At 40.1% G+C, this 13,593-nt stretch overlaps 1 protein-coding gene across 4 annotated transcripts in view; it reads right to left on the bottom strand.

Annotated features, from left to right (window-relative positions):
- The window catches only part of LOC124279272 (neuronal acetylcholine receptor subunit alpha-10-like), a 143,275-nt gene that overhangs the window by 54,760 nt on the left and 74,922 nt on the right, over positions 1 to 13,593 (bottom strand). For 2 of the 4 annotated variants that reach the window (XM_046715099.1, XM_046715098.1), the window contains exons 2-5: positions 6,426 to 6,562; positions 5,107 to 5,151; positions 4,410 to 4,519; positions 2,503 to 3,044 (exon numbers count right to left, since the gene is read on the bottom strand). The exons of the other annotated variants lie outside the window; for them this stretch is intronic. In XM_046715099.1, the coding sequence (XP_046571055.1) occupies positions 2,503 to 3,044; positions 4,410 to 4,519; positions 5,107 to 5,151; positions 6,426 to 6,562 (834 nt within the window). The remainder of the gene's footprint in view (positions 1 to 2,502; positions 3,045 to 4,409; positions 4,520 to 5,106; positions 5,152 to 6,425; positions 6,563 to 13,593) is intronic. 4 annotated transcript variants of the gene reach the window in all.

The following is a 13,593-nucleotide window of genomic DNA, read 5'->3' as shown; positions in this document are numbered from 1 at the left end:
GAAACAGATTCCATAGCTGTACTTGGATAAATGATTATTTTATGTTGTAAAGCCGCACCACCAAATGGTATAGCGTATAGTATAGAGTGTACAGTTTGCATCAATATAGCACAAATATACTATCAATATAGTATAATGTAAAATAATGTAATATATATATATAGTTTCAATGTTGTTTTAATGTGGTATAAATGTAGAAATAACATAGTTTATCATCCAAAACTGTGTTCCACAGGGGATATCGCTTGTGTGAGATCAAACGATATATCCTAGGAGATATCGTTTTGACAGTAGATTTTGTACAATGCCGTGACAATACTATGACGTCATGTACTTGATGACGTCACAATACTATGACATCGATGCACTGCAAGTCTAGTGGCAGTACCATGTTCAGAGATGTACATTTTTCATTGAAAATTAATGAAGAGTGATTTTGGATGATAAATAGAATCTCACCCTCGTGTCTTCTGATATCAAATATATCAACACTCGTGTTGATATAATTGATATCAGAAGACACTTGGGTGATATTCTCTCTCTCTCTGTATATATATAAAGTTGAATGTTGTTTTAATGTAGTATAAATGTAGTAATAACATAGTATATATAGTTTGAATGTTGTTTTGATGCAGCATAAAAGTAGTAATAATATAGTATATATACTGAGTCAAAAAAGAAACTTCACATTCTTTCTTCAGGGCACTATAAAAGAACAAGAGATGGTAAGATGGTAAAATTGTTATTATTTCATTGCTGAGATCTGTGTGATGTACTCGATACACTGACAGTGCCAGAATCAGTTCCATTAGGCTACACCACCGTTCCAAAACATGGGTATACAGAATGACAAGTCACAAGAATAAAAATGCGAAATTTCACAGTTCAATATCGTGTATGGCCACCCCGCGCATTCACCACTGCCAAACACCGTCTCCTCATCGACTGCCTGATGCTTACGAACACGTGGTTGGGGATTCTGCGCCATTGCTCTTGCAAGGCAGCGCACAGTTCCTGCAAACTCTGAGGTTGGTTCCTAAAGCCACGAAGCCTTCTCCCAAGTGCATCCGAAACGTGCTCTATTGGATTAAGGTCAGGGGACCTCGATGGCCAGTCCATGACGTTGATTCCAGCGTTTTGAAGGAAATTTCGTATCAACATCGCGGTATGCGGCCGAGCATTATCATGCTGGAACTGTAGACCTGGGCCATGAGCCGCCATGAAAGGAACGAGTTCGGGGTAAGCAGCAGCTGTGAGGTTTCCACGGATGACCAGAAGTTGGGAACGGTTGTTCCCACAGAAAGCACCCGACAACATGCAACTTCCGCCCCCCAATCTGTCGACTTCCTGTACACAACATTGGGCATACCGTTCACAACGTCGACTCCAACTCTATGCCTGCCGTCCGAGAATCTGAGGGTAAACCTGGATTCATCGCTAAAGACGACTCGATTCCAGTCTCTCTGGGTCCATCGGAGGTGACGTTGGGCCCACAGCAGACGTTGACGTTGATGAAACGGCGTCAATATTGGCCCACGATATGGACGTCGAGAATGGAGACTGGCTGTGAGGACAGTCGACCTCTAAATATCTCAGCCCTGGTTCGTGTAGCCGGCAGAAATCTGTCACGTAGGTGACGTAGGACGATTTGACTGTCTTCTGCTCGTGACGTCACACGTGGACGACCCGACTTTGGGCGATCAGAAGTGGTGCCAGTTTGTTGTAGACGACCCCGCAAGTCATACATAGTACGACGGCTGCATCCCATTGCTCTTGCGACGTCAATAACTGATCTTCCCGCTTGCAACATGCCAAAGGCACGTTCACGTTGCACATTTGACAATCGTGGCATTGTACCGTTAGAACTGTGGTTTAAAAGTGTTTTTTTCACTTCTTGAGGCCAATGCAAACACGTGCATATGAAGGAAACTTCGACGCGAAGATCACGTGATCGACTGCACGTGCAAAACCTGATTTGGCACTAACGTCATTTGCACGACGAATGGACGGGTTCGAGTCGATAGATAGGGATCCCATTTCGGATACATAGATGTATCATCAGAGAAAAATTATTCATTATTTTTCAAATTGCATTTTGTGAAGTTTCTTTTTTGAGTGAGTATATATATATTTGAATGTTGTTTTACTGTAGTATAAATGTAGTAATAATATAGTATATATATAGAGAGAGAGAGTTGAATTTTGTTTTAATGTAGTATAAATGTACTTTATAATATAGTTTGAATGTTGTTTTAATGTCAGCATAAAAATAATATAAATGTGGGGTACGTATGGCTTACTGTAACATATGTTAGAAATGTCCCTCACTCACTCACTCACAAAATCAATTTATATTTTCTAGTATTCTTTTAAACCGGAGGCACATAATTGTGGTCGTCTGTTGAGGAGCCATCACTGCACAGTGCAACAACAAGATGAGTGAGTTAAACCTACTTCATTCACTCACTGAAACTATTTAAAACAAGAAACAACACAACGTACCAATTAGAGGAATCGCAAGCGACGTCGGTGGTAGGAATGTTGAAATAACAAGCAACAACGCTATCATTGCCAGAAGAGAAGTGATTCCAATAGATATTTTCTCTCCAGATTCGTTCGGCACCAGGAGTCCCAGCAGAGCCACCAACGTGATGATGAGGCAGGGCACCATGAGGTACATCAGGAAGAACAGGGGCCGTCGTCTCAGGGTCATTGTGTACGTTAATGTAAGGTATGGCTCCGTGCAACATGAGTAATACAGGACCTGCCGGGCGTTTGTATATGAGATCAGCTCCCATTCCGCATTGGAAAGGTATTCAGATAAGGATGGTGCCCCTTGTTCACCACTTGAGATATTGAGTTGATCGCCATGGTATGTCCACGACTCGAACATCATCCGGCATTGTTGTTGATCCATGGGAAAGGATGCAACGTCGATTTGACACGACGTCTTCAAGATGACCTGATAGAACACCAATACGTTTCCACTTGACCTCAGAATGGCGTTGTTTATTCCGCTTGGCGATATTTGATTACTTTCGACTCTGCACCGGAAGTGAATATAAATTACCAAACACTTTCAGTCTATATATGTAAATAGTTTAAGAGTCTTCAAACAAGCCGTTAACATTGAGCACTGAGGAAAGTATGTGTTCAGACATATCTAATATATAATTCAGTCACTTTAGCTCGACTGATAGCATTACTCTCTCTCTCTCTCTCTCTCTCTCTCTCTCTCTCTCTCTCTCTCTCTCTCTCTCTCTCTCTCTCTCTCTCTCTCTCTCTCTCTCTCTCTCTCTCTCTCTCTCTCTCTCTCTCTCTCTCTCTCTCTCTCTCTCTCTCTCTCTCTCTCTCTCTCTCTCTCCTCTCTCTCTCTCTCTCTCTCTCTCTCTCTCTCTCTCTCTCTCTCTCTCTGCATCCTACTATCATTATCCAGTAATGGCCACATCTTGATACAAACAATATTCCAGCAATATCACGACGGGGGACACCAGAAATGGGCTTCACTCATTGTACCTATGTGGGCAATCAAACCCGGGTATTCGTCGTGACGAGCGAACACCTTGTCAGTGGATGCCCTTCCTTGGCACAAACATCATATCTTAAACGACATGATGGCATGGCTCGTTGCTTTTACTACCGTCTCCGACATGCCTGTGGCTTTGACTCCGAGATCCATCCATGGTACGACCCTGAACATGTCTAGGGCGTCATGGAAAATGATGCTTTCAAACTTCTGTGGAATAGGCCCATATACAGGCAGAGAAGAATTCCAGCCAACAAACCTGATCTTGTCCTTTTTGATAAAGCCAATGAATTTATTTATATCATTGAATTTTCAGTCCCTTTTGACACCAATGTGTGCATGATAAATATGCAGACCTCGCCTTTGAAATGTCTCGCTTGGATCCCTTCTGACACTCTCGGTAATGCAGAAGGCTGCAGTATTGTGGAGCTTTCATATTCTCCGGAAAGTTCTTGGTGGGTTCGACTAGGCAGCGTTTCCTGGGAGAAGTCCCATTCGCTGTCTGGGCTGCGTGTAGAGGGGGCAAGGGCCCTGAGCTGATGATGAGCCTTACCAGCCTGACTGTGCCAGGATCACCCGAACCCTCTCTGCTGCATACTATCTTTAATTTGTAAAACATAATAATAATAAATTTGATTAGATCAAAATGCATAATACCCGCCATGATTGCCAGGGTGGTATGGATATAAATATATTTGACAAACATTCCATCCACAGAAGGATAACTAACATACTTTTAAACTAGCTATATTTTATTACATTGCACTGTCTGAATCTTTTGAAACATTTTGTTTTCATTGATATAAATGTAAGTCCAGGATGAACTATTTTAAAAATACTCTCATCAAAATATATATTTTAATTGACATCAGGAGGTACTTACGAGTTTTTAATTCTCATGTCAGGCGTCCATATGGCGTCAGCTGGGACACGGATCTCTGTTACATTCTTGTGTTTTTCTGGTTGCCATGCTAACGATGCATCCTCCCATCTCTAGGAAAAGATGTCAAAAATATACCTCATTTTATGTTTTATTGAGTATTATTGCTTTAAGTGTAGTTGTACAGTTATCCGTAAATCTGCAGAAGTTGATTTAGCTTTTGTAGCAAAATACCAATAAAGGTCTTTAAGAAACACATTATCACAGATCTACTTGCTGTAACCAGGATCATCGACAATACATCAAATATTCTCACCTCGTTGCTTTTGGCCCGTATGTGGGGTAGGAGCGATGTGTGTGTACTTGCTTATGACATGGGGTTGTATATAACATTCACAAGCACAAAGCAATATACTTGTGCAAATCAACCGCTGCCTTTAACTGAAGCAGTGTGTTGAGAAGATAAAAGCTGAGCACACGTTTCACACAATACATTGCCCTGTGTGAGATGTGTTATTGGTCTGTGGCCAGCCTATTGTCGTTGGTTTCAGGTACATAGTGACAGATAGTTCACATGAACCACTACCTGCATTTCTTTATAGGGCTTAGTTCCACACGAAGCTAGTACGTTGTCATGTAACCGGAATACTGTTCAAAACGGCGTAAAACCCATCTCTCTCACTCACTCACGCATACGTACCAAATATATCCAGCAGTTTGTAGTAAGCACTTGCTTTTTCTCGTCCTACAATAAATGAAAAGGGATTATGACGTCATCAGTTCGTAACACTCCATATTTAAAAACAAGTAAACAAAGGACTTGATTTGTTTTATTTCTGAAAGCTGAATCATTTTAAAATATATTAAGTAGATCAGCAATGATGTCCTGTACTACCTTCTTTCAGTATATAACCTTAACATATCATTTATCATGTTCTTATTGTTTTTCCGGTAAAAATAAAGACGAATTTCACATATTAGCTTGTGAAGCTTTCTCTGCCTGCCAAAAGTAGTATCTAAATGTGCAAATGATTCCCCACAAACGATGTATAATCTGCTTAATTCTTATAATGTTGATATTATCAAATATGTTGCAATTTTCATAAAACATTTGATGTCCATTCTTAAATCCATCCTTGATAGTCTCCAGGGTAAATGTTCCGACGAATCTCCACTTGTACCCTGGATGGATCTGTGGCACGGCCCGATAATTGTATTACCTCCCTTTCTTGCTCCGCCTTCTCAAAGTAGCCTATCAGATAAGCCGGTACAGCTGAGCTTGCCAGTGTTAACAAAGATGGCGGACGGAGCCGCGAAGGTTTGCTCGCTGTGCGACTCGATTTTAGGGAAAAAATAAAACAGACAAATTGACAGGTTTGAAACTTTCAAAACATATATGCAAGATCTCCTTCTACCTCTTTCAGGGTACCTTTGTAAAAATTGTGTTGCCAAGTGTAATCAGTTAGATAAAGGAAGCGGAAGCGAGTTATTATAGAAGCCTAGTGATTGGTACGCTCAGGTTCCCAGCGTAGACATTTGATTGGATAAAACACCAGCAAAATGAAGAATAAATACATTTATCAGGCCGAGCCGTAGATGCATCCAGGGTGCTAGTGGAGATTTATCGGAACGTATAGCCTGGAGATTATCCAGGATGTATTAAATCACGTGTAAAACCTCATGTCACGTGACAAATAAACATCTTCAGTTGTACTTTGGGCCATTGGGTCTCACCTACCTGTCTGTCTGTAAGCACATCACTTTTTATCTTGACAATTTCAATATTAAATGTAAACATATAACTCTTTCCCTTTAACTGTTCAATATAAAACGTAAGCATGCCGCTTGTTCTCTTGAACTATTCAATATGTAACGTAAATATATCACTATTTCTCTTGAGGTATTCAATATATAAAGTAAACATGTCACTATTTCTCTTGAACTTTTTAATATATAATGCATTTAATGCCTAATCCATTATCCAACGTAAATGTTCTAACTGTGGTCAAGTACACTTACGATATCAGATATCTCGACAAGGGTGAGGTCCATCCTCACATCCAGGGTGGTGTTAGGACCAAAGGGTTCAACACGTTTGTCGTAATATCGAAACAAGTCAGCAACCAGGCGTTGTTTGGGATTGCAAGCTGCAGAGGCTGACAACAGAACAATCTCGGGGATAAACAGGCAAAACCACCCGACGGGACAATATAAAAACTAGACAAAAGACGTGAAACAACAGGACATGAGCAGGGATAGACAGGAGACGTGAAACAACATGACAACATCAGGAGTAAGGAGATCGGAAAGAGGAATAAGAAGAAACGTAAAACAACAGAATAACATCAGGTATAGGGAGATCGGAATCAGGGATATACAAGGGATATTAAACAACAGCATAACATCAGTAGTAAGGAGATCGTAAACACAGGAATATACAAGAGACATGTAATGAGATCATAAACACAGGGATATACAAGACAAATTAAACAACATCATAACATCAGGTGTAAGGAGATCGGAAACACAGAAATATACAAGAGACATGAAACAACAGCATAACATCAGGAGTAAGGAGAGCGGGAAAAAGAGGAATATATAAGAGACAATAAACAACATCATAACATCAGGTGTAAAGAGATCGGAAACAGGGATATACCAGAGACATGAAACAAAATGGCAGCAGGTGTAAGGAGATCGGAAACAGGGATATACAAGAAACATTAAACAGCAGGATAAGATCAGGTGTAAGGAGATCGGAAACACAGTGATGTATAAGAGACATGAAAAAACAGTATAACATCAGGTGTAAGGAGACCGTAAACACAGGAATATAAAAGAGGCATGAAACAACAGCATAACATCAGGTGTAAGGAGATCGTAAACACAGGAATATACAAGAGACATGAAACAACAGGATAACATCAGGTGTAGGGGATCGGAAACAGAGGGATATACAAGAGACATGAAACAACAGCACAACATCAGGTGTAAGGAGATCATAAACACAGGGATATACAAGAGACATTACACAACAAGATAAGATCAGGTGTAAGGAGATCGGAAACACATGGATATACAAGAGACATGAAACAGCATGGCAGCAGGTGTAAGGAGATCGGAAAGAAGGATATAGAAGAAACATTAAAGGTCACATGCAACGTAAAACACAACTTTGCAGATTCTGATACCTTTCGGTATGGACTTCCCGAAACAAATCGTCAAAAATGCAAATTCAACTTATAAAGTTGAAAAATAACGCGATGAAAAAACCGCGCGAAATAAGAGTTCAAACTTTTCACTAATTTTCCCCAGACTTTTCTGGGGAAAACGGGTTTCAACAGCTGGGCTTCGCTCATAGCACGTGCGCATGTAAATAGGTTCGCGCAGCTTTGAAGCGGGTTGTCGGGTGAATACTCGGTGAAGGCTTTGCTGTGAGCTATTTTTCTAATGTTTTGTTGATATCTCACAGGCGCGAGCTTTTTATAAGTTATGACAGTAAATTAACTGTTTATATAATTTCATTTGTCTATTTCACCACACGTTCTTCTTACCGAGTCACTTTCTCAGTTCGATACTTAAAAGCAATGTCATTATTTAGCGTTGACAGAATTTCTAACTGTGATATAGATATGTCGTTGTCACAGACAAAACTCAATGTCTTGTTTTATTGACACCTGTGTGTCTGCCTGCCTGTCTGCTAATGACAATATTCAATACACAGCTGCTATCACTGACCACATGCAATTTGAACTTAACACCAATCAGGCTATACACCATAAACAAAATGCAGTGATTTATGGCCCGAGTTCGGTCTCTGTCACATTATGTAATTACACAGACAGGCATGTGTGATACTTGAACACCTTACATGTTATGATGTCTGTTGATTGCAAAATGTTACACACAAAACATGAGCATGTATTTACAAAACCCAACATCTCTCTCTATATATATACACACACAATTAGCCGTGAAGGCATCTGCAAATGAACCAGCCGTTAAACTTGAGTGCACACCCACCCGCTCTGACTGGGTTCGGTATCCCGGCTGCTTCGTTTCTTGGGAAGTAAACCAAAGTACACAATTTTGCACTTTCGATTTGCGATTGTACGCTTATAATTTTCTTTATATATTTTTTCGTAACTAGCAATGTGTATTATATTTCATGAATAAGTGATAATTGTATTTTAATTATGTTTGCATTTTTGGTTGCATGTGACCTTTAAACAACAGGATAACATCAGGTGTCAGAGATCGGAAACAGAGGGACATACAAGAGACATGAAACAGCATGGCAGCAGGTGTAAGGAGATCGTAAACAGGGATATACAAGTGACGTGAAACAACAGCACAACATCAGGTGTAAGAAATCGGAAACAGGGATATACAAGAGACACAAAACAACATCGTAGCAGGTGTAAGGAGATCGGAAACAGGGATATACAAGAGACAAGAAACAACAGCACAACCTCAGGAGTAAGGAGATCAGAAACACAGGGATATACAAGAGACATGAAACAACAGTACAACATCATGAGTAAGCAGATCAGAAACAGGGATATACAAGAGACATGAAACAACAGCATAACATCAAATGTAATGAGATCGGAAACACTTGGATATACAAGTTGCTTGAAACAACAGCACAACATCAGGAGTAAGGAGATCGGAAACAGGGATATACAAGAGACATGAAACAACAGCATAACAGCAGGAGTAAGAAGATCGGAAACACAGGGATATACAAGAGACATGAAACAACAGCACAACATCAGGTGTAAGGAGATCGGAAACACAGGGATATACAAGAGACATGAAACAACAGCACAACATCAGGAGTAAGAAGATCGGAAACATAGGGATATACAAGAGACAGGAAACAACAGCAGAACATCAGGTTTAAGGAGATCGGAAACACAGGGATATACAAGAGACATGAAACAACAGCATAACATCAGGTGTAAGGAGATCGGAAACACAGGGATATACAAGAGACATGAAACAACAGCATAACAGCAGGAGTAAGAAGATCGGAAACATAGGGATATACAAGAGACATGAAATAACAGCATAACATCAGGAGTAAGAAGATCGGAAACACAGGGATATACAAGAGACATGAAATAACAGCATAACATCAGGAGTAAGAAGATCGGAAACACAGGGATATACAAGAGACATGAAATAACAGCATAACATCAGGAGTAAGATGATCGGAAACACAGGGATATACCACAGACAGGAAACAACAGCAGAACATCAGGTTTAAGGAGATCGGAAACACAGGGATATACAAGAGACATGAAACAACAGCATAACAGCAGGAGTAAGAAGATCGGAAACATAGGGATATACAAGAGACATGAAATAACAGCATAACATCAGGAGTAAGAAGATCGGAAACACAGGGATATACAAGAGGCATTAACTTACAGCATAACAGAAGGAGTAATGAGATCGGAAACACAGGGATATACAACAGACATGAAATAACAGCACAGCATCAGGTGTAAGGAGATCGAAAACACAGGGATATACAGGAGACATGAAACAACAGCACAACATCAGGTGTAATGAGATCGGAAACAATAATATACACGAGACATGAAACAACAGCAGAACATCAGGAGTAGGGAGATCGGAAACAGGGATATACAAGGGACATGTAATATCAGCAGAACATCAGGAGTAATGAGATCGGAAACACAAGGGTATACAAGAGACATGAAACAGCATGGCAGCAGGTGTAAGGAGATCGGAAACACTAGGATATACAAGAGACATGAAACAACAGCACAACATCAGGTGTAAGGAGATCGGAAACACAGGGATATACAAGAGACATGAAACAGCATGGCAGCAGGTGTAAGGAGATCGGAAACAAGGATATAGAAGAAACATTAAAAGTCACATGCAACGTAAAACACAACTTTGCAGATTCTGATACCTTTCGATATGGACATACCGAAACAAATCGTCAAAAATGCAAATTCAACTTATAAAGTTGAAAAATAACGCGATGAAAAACACCGCGCGAAATCGGAGTTCAAACGTTTCACTAATTTTCCCCAGACTTTTCTGGGGAGAACGGGTTTCAACAGCTGGGCTTCGCTCATAGCACGTGCGCAAGTAAATAGGTTCGCGCAGCTTTGAAGCGGGTTGTCGGGTGAATACTCGGTGAAGGCTTTGCTGTGAGCTATTTTTCTAATGTTTTGTTGATATCTCACAGGCGCGAGCTTTTTATATGTTATGACAGTAAATTAACTGTTTATATAATTTCATTTGTCTATTTCACCACACGTCCTTCTTACCGAGACACTTTCTCAGTTTGATTCTTAAAAGCAATGTCATTATTTAGCGTTGACAGAATTTCTAACTGTGATATAGATATGTCGTTGTCACAGACAAAACTCAATGTCTTGTTTTATTGACACCTGTGTGTCTGCCTGCCTGTCTGCTAATGACAATATTCAATACACAGCTGCTATCACTGACCACATGCAATTTGAACTTAACACCAATCAGGCTATACACCATAAACAAAATGCAGTGATTTATGGCCCGAGTTCGGTCTCTGTCACATTATGTAATTACACAGACAGGCATGTGTGATACTTGAACACCTTCATGTTATGATGTCTGTTGATTGCAAAATGTTACACACAAAAAATGAGCATGTATTTACAAAACCCAACATCTCTCTATATATATACACACAATTAGCCGTGAAGGCATCTGCAAATGAACCAGCCGTTACACTTGAGTGCACACCCACCCGCTCTGACTTGGTTCGGTATCCCGGCTGCTTCGTTTCTTGGGAAGTAAACCAAAGTACACAATTTTGCACTTTCGATTTGCGATTGTACGCTTATAATTTTCTTTATATATTTTTTTCGTAACCAGCAATGTATATCATATGTCATGAATAAGTGATAATTGTGTTTTAATTATGTTTGAATTTTTGGTTGCATGTGACCTTTAAACAACAAGATAACATCAGGTGTACGGAGATCGGAAACAGAGGGACATACAAGAGACATGAAACAGCATGGCAGCAGGTGTAAGGAGATCGTAAACACAGGGATACACAAGTGGCATGAAACAACAGCACAACATCAGGTGTAAGAAATCGGAAACGGGGATATACAAGAGACACAAAACAACATGGCAGCAGGTGTAAGGTGATCGGAAACAATAATATACACGAGACATGAAACAACAGCAGAACATCAGGAGTAGGGAGATCGGAAACAGGGATATACAAGAGACATGTAATATCAGCAGAACATCAGGAGTAATGAGATCGGAAACACAAGGGTATACAAGAGACATGAAACAGCATGGCAGCAGGTGTAAGGAGATCGGAAACACTAGGATATACAAGAGACATGAAACAACAGCACAACATCAGGTGTAAGGAGATCGGAAACACAGGGATATACAAGAGACATGAAACAGCATGGCAGCAGGTGTAAGGAGATCGGAAACAAGGATATAGAAGAAACATTAAAAGTCACATGCAACGTAAAACACAACTTTGCAGATTCTGATACCTTTCGATATGGACATACCGAAACAAATCGTCAAAAATGCAAATTCAACTTATAAAGTTGAAAAATAACGCGATGAAAAAACCGCGCGAAATCGGAGTTCAAACGTTTCACTAATTTTCCCCAGACTTTTCTGGGGAGAACGGGTTTTCAACAGCTGGGCTTCGCTCATAGCACGTGCGCAAGTAAATAGGTTCGCGCAGCTTTGAAGCGGGTTGTCGGGTGAATACTCGGTGAAGGCTTTGCTGTGAGCTATTTTTCTAATGTTTTGTTGATATCTCACAGGCGCGAGCTTTTATATGTTATGACAGTAAATTAACTGTTTATATAATTTCATTTGTCTATTTCACCACACGTCCTTCTTACCGAGACACTTTCTCAGTTTGATTCTTAAAAGCAATGTCATTATTTAGCGTTGACAGAATTTCTAACTGTGATATAGATATGTCGTTGTCACAGACAAAACTCAATGTCTTGTTTTATTGACACCTGTGTGTCTGCCTGCCTGTCTGCTAATGACAATATTCAATACACAGCTGCTATCACTGACCACATGCAATTTGAACTTAACACCAATCAGGCTATACACCATAAACAAAATGCAGTGATTTATGGCCCGAGTTCGGTCTCTGTCACATTATGTAATTACACAGACAGGCATGTGTGATACTTGAACACCTTCATGTTATGATGTCTGTTGATTGCAAAATGTTACACACAAAAAATGAGCATGTATTTACAAAACCCAACATCTCTCTATATATATACACACAATTAGCCGTGAAGGCATCTGCAAATGAACCAGCCGTTACACTTGAGTGCACACCCACCCGCTCTGACTTGGTTCGGTATCCCGGCTGCTTCGTTTCTTGGGAAGTAAACCAAAGTACACAATTTTGCACTTTCGATTTGCGATTGTACGCTTATAATTTTCTTTATATATTTTTTTCGTAACCAGCAATGTATATCATATGTCATGAATAAGTGATAATTGTGTTTTAATTATGTTTGAATTTTTGGTTGCATGTGACCTTTAAACAACAAGATAACATCAGGTGTACGGAGATCGGAAACAGAGGGACATACAAGAGACATGAAACAGCATGGCAGCAGGTGTAAGGAGATCGTAAACACAGGGATACACAAGTGGCATGAAACAACAGCACAACATCAGGTGTAAGAAATCGGAAACGGGGATATACAAGAGACACAAAACAACATGGCAGCAGGTGTAAGGTGATCGGAAACAATAATATACACGAGACATGAAACAACAGCAGAACATCAGGAGTAGGGAGATCGGAAACAGGGATATACAAGAGACATGTAATATCAGCAGAACATCAGGAGTAATGAGATCGGAAACACAAGGGTATACAAGAGACATGAAACAGCATGGCAGCAGGTGTAAGGAGATCGGAAACACTAGGATATACAAGAGACATGAAACAACAGCACAACATCAGGTGTAAGGAGATCGGAAACACAGGGATATACAAGAGACATGAAACAGCATGGCAGCAGGTGTAAGGAGATCGGAAACAAGGATATAGAAGAAACATTAAAAGTCACATGCAACGTAAAACACAACTTTGCAGATTCTGATACCTTTCGATATGGACATACCGAAACAA

The sequence above is a fragment of the Haliotis rubra genome, unplaced genomic scaffold, assembly GCF_003918875.1.
Source record: "Haliotis rubra isolate DU_JTF1 unplaced genomic scaffold, ASM391887v1 Scf249, whole genome shotgun sequence".
Lineage (NCBI taxonomy): Eukaryota > Metazoa > Mollusca > Gastropoda > Lepetellida > Haliotidae > Haliotis > Haliotis rubra.
This window is presented reverse-complemented; position numbering and strand designations above follow the sequence as displayed.